Source organism: Gavia stellata, chromosome 17, assembly GCF_030936135.1.
Source record: "Gavia stellata isolate bGavSte3 chromosome 17, bGavSte3.hap2, whole genome shotgun sequence".
Lineage (NCBI taxonomy): Eukaryota > Metazoa > Chordata > Aves > Gaviiformes > Gaviidae > Gavia > Gavia stellata.
The window spans coordinates 12,486,791-12,496,323 of record NC_082610.1 but is presented as its reverse complement, the minus strand read 5'-3'; the positions used below and the strand labels follow the sequence as shown (position 1 = coordinate 12,496,323).

The window sequence follows — 9,533 nt, the reverse complement described above, 5'->3', positions numbered from 1 at the left end:
TATTCCTTTATTATTCAGTGCGTTGCTCATGTTGAAATCCTGAGTTCCACCAGGAATATTGATGGGCAGCAGAACAGCTGGCTTTCCCTTCAGGTCCCTCTGATTTTTCATCACAGGAGTTGTATGAATGGTAGATTCCCAACACCACAGCAAAAATGATTATCGCAGCCACTACAAGCCATACCACATTCCAGTGTTTACACATTTTGGGGTACAGTATATGTAAATAATTAATGATGACTTCAAATCTGCTGCAAAATTAAAAGAAAACTGTTACATATTAATCATTTGCAAATTTATTATCTTAAGCTTTTCAATTTGAGAAGTTTCATAGATGTATGATGCACCATCTTTCTTCCAAGTACAAACACCTTGTCAAAGAAGAATCAGACTGTTAAGTTCTTTTAAGAGCTGTACACTCAGTTATGGGTGATATTTGCAAGATGGCTGAAGACCATAAACTTGACTTCTATTTCTCCCACCTGTCAACTAGCAAATCTCAGAGCTTGATGTGATATAAAATTCTGCACTGTTCATAGTTTGGTCAACTAAAATAAACATTAGGACACGTAAACATTTCTTCCTAAGAGTTTCATGACTAGGGAGATGGCTGCCCTTCTGAACATGGCTGAAATATCAAATTAACAGATCTTTATAACAACAATGGTTATGGAATGGAAATAAACTCTTCTGGATCAGGTATGGATCCCTGCCTTAGTATTGCACATATTACTTGCTTTGGCCAGCATTCAATTCCTCTCTAATGCAAGTCTTTGTGCTTTTAAAATGCAGGAAATGGCAGGTATATTGAAATGGGTGGAAAACCACCAAGGAAACTCAATAATTAACTCAAAGAAAAGTTGAAAATTTCTGAAAAAAGTTTTCCAGTTAGGCATCAAATGCTTCAGGTAAGACAATAAGCAGAGGATTCAGAAGTCCCTAGTATGGACAAAGAACATTGGGTACAGATGAATGCAATAAACATGTCACTCTGCTGAAAGGCAGGAACGCCAGCATAGTGCTGTTCTGCTGCATCTACACAGCTTTCAGAGGGAGAAAGCACCTGCCTGTCCAAGTCAGAGCAAGTACAATATAGCTGAGCGGCTTGCCTTAATCTGCATTCGCCTTGTAGATGTACTGAAAGGCTTACCTGTGAAGACCCTTTGGAAATGATGTATGGCACAAATATGGACATCAGATTCCTGAATTACAACTTCCATGAGACAATGCACGCCTACTGAGAGATACATTCTGGTATCTAAAGAACTTTTGTGGAATTTTTTTTACCTCAAATCAAAACCAAACCTCATCAAGATGAAGCATCTTGATGTCAACATATAATTTTAGTTGAAATATCGAAATAAAAAGTTTTGCATTTTGCAACTATTTTATCTTGGAATATGCCGTTCTGTGAAAATAATGTTATTTCAAATATGCTTCCCTAGACTGGAAGAAAACATGTCAAGATAATAGTACAGAACACTTGGTTGGGTACCACAAGTAGAAAAAAGTGGCTTCCTCTTGTATAGACATATTACACCACTGTCTCACCTGCTTTTCAGGTTTTTTATCTCATCTTCATTTTCACTTTCTTCACGTTCATCATGACTTTCTTTTGGTGTCTCTTCATCTTCTTCCTTCAGTTCCTGAAGTTCTTTGGTTTTCTTCAAGCCTTCCTGATAGCTTTAACACACACAACATTTTTCTTAGTCTAGCACACTGTATAAGCCTGTTCCCAAGTAATGAAAAGTTAGATTTGTGTTTTGTTACATGCAATAAAACACAAGCAGCAGTGTTGCAGCACTTGGACAAGAGTAAAACTTAGCTAAAGATCATAAGTATGGCACACAGACAGCCACCCTTCCTTAATAGAGAATTATATTAACTCTGTTACCAAACTTACCATCTTGAAAAAGAAAAAGAGGTTATAGTACTCAGCAGAGCACAACTTTTGTCTATTGTAAAGGAGTTGGTAAGTATTTCTCTATTATTTTTCAAACATTTTGAACACCCTCTAGACATTTTTTTTCCCTGGAGAATAAACGCAAATCAGTGCTAAAGATAGATGGCTTGTTGGATTCTGCAGGAGAGGATCAAAATTTGTCTCACTCTTCACACAGTACGAAGTTCTTTGCTTGACATTCAGAAACAGATCCCAAAGCTGTTAATCACCCCAAACATGCTGTGTAAAGCACTTTGTGACAGAAACAACATCAGTTTACCTCAAGAGTTGATACCTACTCTTTACTCATTTCCAGGTACACTTTTCAGACTAAACGTTTTAGAAAGCTGTTTTGGATTATCCTATCATGGAAGCTAAACACTATTGACATAAGAACACCCACCCAGCTCAATCTCTGATATAACTGCTTTCCCACAGTTTGGCTAACATTAATAAAGGATGGAAGTGAACAGCTATGATGCAAATACAATGAGTGAAGCTCCCTTGCATTGTTTCCCATATTGCTTCAATTATGACCATCTTCTAGGAGCTCATATTGATTATGTCATTCAATTTGCATTTAAAATTACATTATAAAAACATACGTCCTCATCTGGTAGCACATATTTACAGATTCAGTTCACATAAAATATTACCACCCTTTGTTATATGCTTCCTCTTCTATCTTGGCTTTAGTTTCAGGATTGATCTCTTCCAACCCGCTCTGTGTCAGCACAGAAGTAGGGGTTTCACAATCAGGCTCTCCATTAGTCTTTCCACTGCCAAGACAAAAGAAAGAAATAAATAGAAAATAACACCACTGAAATGTATTGTATTTGGAGTATACTACTGAACAATAACAATCACATGCAATTTTGTGACTCCTGATTTTTCTTCTTGAATGTACATCGGAGAAATGAAATGTCTTTCAAAAGAAAAAAATTAAACATCAAGCAAAATTTTACTTTCAAAATGTTGTAATTTAAGAACAGTAATTAATATGTTTCTAAGGTATTAGAACTTGCATTCTGTTTCTTCCTTAAAAAAAGAAGAGAGCATTTGTTTCCTGGCTTATCCATGGCATTTATTTGCTGTTCTTGAAAACATTTCCCTCAACTTTCTACAAATTATCTTAGAAATTGTAGCCTGCTACATCAGAGGAAGATAATAGAAATAATACCAAATACTGATTTAACAAAACATTTTTCTTATTTGCCTCTTAGGTATGCCCCTCTGCTGACTTTATACACTGAACTGATGCACAGGTTAAAAAAATACAAACACATACATAGCTTTTGTCACTACAACTTTTCTTAAGCAAAAGCTTTGAGCATTTAGCCTAAAGATAAGGCATTGTATATTGCTCTCTTTCTGCAGTGCTCACCTGTTCTTATTTATTTAAATCTGGGACAAAGAGTTTAAGTGATTCGGACATGACTTAGCAAATCTGTCAAAGTCAAGGTTTAATAAGCTCAACAGCGGATCCTGTTTCAACTTCTAGAATCTAACTCTTTTTGTAGGCCTTATTTTTCTGGCACTAAAATCCATGGCAGAATAATTCATCCTGATTGACACCATCTGTGGGCAATGGATTTTTCTCTCAAGAAGTCAGCAGACATTATTTTCACTTGGACTTTAAACAAACCAGGAGCATAAGCTTGAAGTACTTAAGTATACAAAACTCTGCTGAACTATTTAATTTTACACTACTATAGCAGCTGGCCCACGCATTCAAAATTGAATTTCAAGTTCTACTTCTGTTACTTGATAACACGATTTGTTTTCTTACGATCCAGTAAGAAATATTCATAAGGGGTTTTTTTTGTTTGGTTGGTTGGGTTTTTTTCAGAATTTCTGTGCAGTTTCGAAAGATGGTCTAAATCATGCAGAGTTCTGTTGAATTGTAACTAGTGCCACAGTTTACTGTTTTTGTTTTCCCAGTTGTTGCACATTTTCATTCTTAGTAAAGCACAGAGATAAAACAAAGACATAAGATAAATTTTGTCTTGCCTCCACACTAATCTAAAATCTGTGAAAGTCAATATTCTGTACTGATGCAAGCTCTACATATTTTAAAGCTTTTAATTTGCATGTTTAAAGCATCCTAACAAACTTAAATTAAAATCAGTATTGCAGATATTTTACTGTGATATTGTAAACAGTCTAAACAACCAAAGTAGTAGTAGTAACAACAACAACAACAACAATGTGATGTTTTAGTATGTTTTACTTCTGAAACATCAGCAAGCAACTTTGTTAAAATGTGCAACATTTCCTGAAAGAGATAACTATTTGGAAATTGCCTGACAATATTTTAATTTTGCTTTCTAGGCTGATTATACATATGAATAAAGTATGCACACACACAGGTTTGCAAATGCAACAGTACCTGTATCCATAATGGTAACTGTTTACAAAGACCTTGTAGAACAGCTTGAATGTGCCTTCTAGTCTCATCCCAGTCTCACGTTTTCATATTGCCCACCTTTGTATTCTATTACTGCAAGGGCTTTACATTTCAATAACCTGTATAAAATTAAATTATGTGTCTACATGAATTTCAACTGGAAGAACTTAAAAGTTCTTTCCAGAAATGTGCAGATGCACATGCTTTCCAGCAGAGCAATTCTTTGCTTTCCTTGTCCGTATAACTATTATTTTGCTCCAAAAGTAGTACTATTTAAATCCATGGAATGACTCATGGAACTATTGTGAAAAATAGGTAACAACAGCACACCTTAATCCAGCCAGGACATCTACACTAATGGGAAGTCATATAGAGTCTAAAGGGCAGATGTTTTAATGCAAAATATTTTTGCAATTTATAGGTACAAGAAAAATACAGATATTGAAGTATTTGCTTATTACCAGGCTAAAAAAAAAATCTCCCCTTTCATATCTCTTTTTTTCATTTTAAAATGCAAACTTCTCTGGCTGTTATAACTAAAATCTCTGGTTGTTAAAACTAAAATATCAAACCTAATGCTTTAATTTAGCTGAATGTTCAATTCATTTTATACTAAAAAAAAAATTACTACTCAATTTAATAATTGCTTTGACTTCTGCAAATTTTTGATGAGCTAATATTATGATAAATTATGCTTTTGAATTTTTTTATACTTATGTTTATTCATATAAATTTTAAAACCTACATGTCACTGGATATCATAGTGTTTCAAAATATGATTCTTACTAGCTGGCCACATGTTGAAAAAGGAAGGGCAGAACACAAAGTTCTATTACTTGGATAGTCAAGTTAAGGAATATTCATACCCAGGGTTGCTCATGGCCAGCTTTAGATACAGCATTAATTTGTTCCAGGAAATATATTAAAAAAAAAAACCATGGGTATTGCATGTAATACTCTTAGTTTTGTCAAGTTCTGAAGGCAGGCCTACTCAAATGTGTAAAGGTATAATCTTCTGCTTCATTTTTTACTTGTGAGTTCTAATGATCATAGCAGGCTCAATTTAGTTCTGAGATACTGCTTGTAAACTCTTTGAACATGAAAAGAACAATATGATGGTGACATAGTAACATACAGTTACCAGATCATGAATCAACCTAAGCCAATATTGCGTCACTGATTTCAATACCTTATGCCTTGGTATAGCTTCTGTTAGGAAAGATAGGAATTATATAATTTTCATTTCATACTAGGATTTAATAGGCAATGAGATGACCTAGATAAAACTCACTTTTCTAAAAGTGCTGGCAGAACAGGAGTAGATGTTAGATTGCTCCTTCCATTACTAGGTGACTCAGACTGTAAGTGAAAAACAGCAATAAATGTTACATCCATGAATTATTTTCAAATGAGTCTTCAGTAAAATGACAAAGTCAATGCGCTGCTTAGGTTTTCTTCCCAAAGCCATGAGCAAGGTATCTTGAATACGGAGCTTCCAAACTACTCTCACTAACCACAGTAAACAATGGACTTGTACACTAACAAGAATTTTCTGCGACATTCTCTTCTACCTTGCTTATTTTTTCCAATAAAAGTCTTTCCTCTTCATACATTGATCACTGAACAGTAAAATTACTCTATTTCTTCTCTCCATCTTATCCTAGGAACATTAATTTGTTAGCTGGGTTTTCAATGGAAAATTTTAAACAAAAATAAATCATAATAGATCATGGTAAACAAACACACTTTGTTCCTGAAACAATTGACTCTGAGTACATAATAACTAAATTTCACAAATAGATTGTTTTCTTAAAACTAAAATGGATTTAGCTTCTCAGTAAAACCCCTCATTTAAATAGCCATACATTTTTAACAGAAAACTGCATAATTTTCAGGTTATGTGCCATCAGACCTCATCTCTGAACAGTTGGTATGCCTTGCAGATTACCTCCAAAGCATTTATAATGATTTATTGGGTTCAGATTAGATTCTCATTTAATTTATTAAAATTTTATAAACAAAAAGTCAAGGCAGAGGCTGATAGCTCCACTAATCCCCAATCATCACAGAACCTCTAAATTTGTACCACATACATTTCTGTTCATTAATTACATGTTTTTCTGTTTAGTGGACTTTTTGGCAATGAAGAGAAGCAGTCTGATCATTTTCTATGGTTTCTAGTTAAAATTTCTCTCCTACAGTGAACACTATTTTTACTACTTCTTTCCAATACGTTACTACAGATTAAAAGGCAAATTGCCTCAACTAATGTCTAATGCCTCTGAATCACCAGCTAGCCCTATTCAGCTCTGTGTCCAAAGGGACCACTTATGGAGGTAGATTCTGAAGGCATATGTCCCTTACACAACAGGAATTACCTTTGTCTATCCCCTTTACTAGGATGGAGTCAGAACAAATTAAACCAATGAAAGGGCTTACATTTTTTAGTAACTATGGCTTGGCCCCATGCAAAGTGGTTTAGACAAAAAGTAGTATCTTTAAAACATGGGTGTTACTTACCAGGGATGGCATTGAAGATACGGGTGAAGCTGTTGGTGACTGACCAGGAATGTTTAAGGAGTTAAATTTAGGAACAACAGCAACACTGACTCTCCTCCGAGGCACATTCTGTGAGAAACAACATTTTTTTTTTTTCCTATCACAAACCAAGATAGACTGAAGAACAATTCTACAAGTTAATAGGTGTGGCAAGGATGTAGGTTAATGACCCTTGGGGGAAAGGAGAGCTAGGAGCAGAACTAAGATAAATAAATGCCTGCTAGGGCTGTGGTTTCCCCCAAAACTTCCTCTACTACTGTCTGGTATGGCAAGTGCTTAGTGTGAAATGAGGTGTTGTACAGGGATGCTACTCTGAGTTGATATTGTCAGTTCTTATTAAAGGCTATTATCTTTGGTTAAACCAGATATATAATGATACTGGTGCCAGTGTCACGATGACCAGAAAATAATGAAGTTCACATGAAACTCTTCTCTTGCTATGTACCTGTTATGATATACTGTACCCACTATGATATATTAATTATTTCTAAACCTACAAATTATAACTTACAGAAACAATAACATCCATTCCCTTCACAAAAGAACAGAGCCTTCTCCCCCACCTTTGAATTGTTAGATAACTATCTAGCATCACGCAACATTGCTTACATTTCCCAAAGACCATGGAAATTCTTTATATGATAAACACATGCTAGCTGTACATAATATATTCTAGCTCAAGTACAGATCATGTAAATTTTTGCTGTCATTAGGTAAGCAGCCAAATGCTTCATCCTATGATATACACCTAGTAAAATCTATGCTTCCAACTGAGTAAAAAATCCAAGCACTTACAGCATCTAACAGCTTCATCTTAGTGCATATCCAAACACTTCTAAGATTCTGCTCTAGATAACATGAAAGGAGTTTAACACAGAGTTACTAAATATATAGAAGGGGTCACCTACTCCATGATTGTGGTTCTAGACAATGTTATAGGGCATTTTGAGAAACAAGGGTTAAAAGTAAGAAAGAAAAGTTTAGAGAAGATACTTTGTAACAACTGCACCTGGTACTTAGACATATTAGAGATAAAGACTGTCTCCACTGAGTCTCTGCTGATAAAGTTTGTCTTCACTGACTCTCTGCTAACTAGCAATAATGATTAGCGCAAGGATGAATCGTAGAAAAATAGAAAAGACTGCCAAAATAGTGCCCTAGAGTTAACTTGTCTCATTATAATCTCATTTTAATACTAAAAAACACACCTCCTAGCTAGAGAAGCCCCAACCCAATTTAGCCCCCTCCTCTCTGAGCATGCGTGGTGAATTAAAAGAGAACTGTAACTTTAAGATGAAGTAAGAAAAGTATTAACCAATAGTTATTAAGGAGTAGCACCAGTCGGCGTAACTAACTTTGTTAACTGTTTTAAATACCTGTCATGATTTTAACCCTGTGTGCAAGCTTTGTGGAGAAATCCCCTTGCACCCGGCGCCGCAATAAACATGCCTGCTTTATAACTCTGTGTGAGTTGTGAAGTTCGTTTCCGCGTGTCAACAAAACCAACTATACCTATTCATTAACGACAGAGGTTTATCTAATGTGCTCCTGAGAAACTATACTGGGGAGTCTACAGCTATGTTAGGCAGTCCGTTTTAGTGTTTTGGGGTTCCCCCCCCTCTTTATTATTTGGACTTGTACTGGTCTTTGTTAAATTTCATCTTTTTTTGGGACTTCTGTTTCAATTTATCCAGTTCTCACTCTGAAATCCAGTCTTGCCCTCAGCCTGCTCTGTGCTCTAATTCTTTCTATCCAGCACTCAGAGGTGGGGCAGGAATAAACTAAACCGAAAGAACTACAACCCAAGCAAATAAAAATACGAAAAGAAATAGTAAACCAAATGAAATGCCTCTGACCACCAAATTTCATAATGGTCACATTGGGACTAGTTGGTTTAGGAAGTTTTGTAATAAACTTGATCTCCAACACTTGGAATTTTTGCAGAAATGGAACGCTGACCATGTTAAAGTTATTAATTGGTTGAGCCAAAACAATCTGAGATAATCTCTCACTCTGAATACTTTGTCACACCAAACAAGATACTTTGATGCTAACTGAAAAATGAGCCGCACTTAAAAATAACTGTTTATATCTAAGGTACTCTGAACATGACATAATTCTTAAGATAATGAAAATGGTATAATCATGGAATCCTGAACCATATAGTAAGTTTTGATCCAAGGTTCAGCTTCCTCACTGAGGAACCAGAATAAAGCACAGGACCTAAGCCATTCTCTGGAACACAGGTATGTAGCTTGGAAAAGAATTATTCTTAAATAAATAGGTCCTTTTACTATTCATAGCTTCACAGCAAGCATTATCATTATTGCACAAAGTCATACTTAATCATGTATCCAAAAATACAAAGCACTTGCACTGAATTACATGAACAATATTGAGAATTTACCAGCACTATGTTTTGATCACAGCCTATAAAAGTGAGTGTATGTAAACAAAGAAATTTCACTACATAAAATGTTCACTTCATTTTCTTTATATTGTAGAAATACCTTTCCAACAGTAAGAGACATGGATCTAGATGAACGAGGTACTCCATCTTCTGCATAAAAACAGTAGATAAAGAACAGTCTTAGACTATATGAGTATCTACAAATAATATTAATA

General features: G+C 35.1%; 1 protein-coding gene across 1 annotated transcript in view; it reads right to left on the bottom strand.

Annotated features, from left to right (window-relative positions):
• Positions 1-9,533, bottom strand: part of IRAG1 (inositol 1,4,5-triphosphate receptor associated 1) — a 41,377-nt gene continuing 31,844 nt past the window's right edge. Inside the window, exons 15-20 of the mRNA XM_009808282.2 lie at positions 9,419-9,468; positions 6,870-6,977; positions 5,641-5,708; positions 2,602-2,721; positions 1,552-1,683; positions 1-251 (exon numbers count right to left, since the gene is read on the bottom strand). Coding sequence (XP_009806584.1) covers positions 11-251; positions 1,552-1,683; positions 2,602-2,721; positions 5,641-5,708; positions 6,870-6,977; positions 9,419-9,468 — 719 coding nt within the window. The 3' untranslated portion in view covers positions 1-10. The remainder of the gene's footprint in view (positions 252-1,551; positions 1,684-2,601; positions 2,722-5,640; positions 5,709-6,869; positions 6,978-9,418; positions 9,469-9,533) is intronic.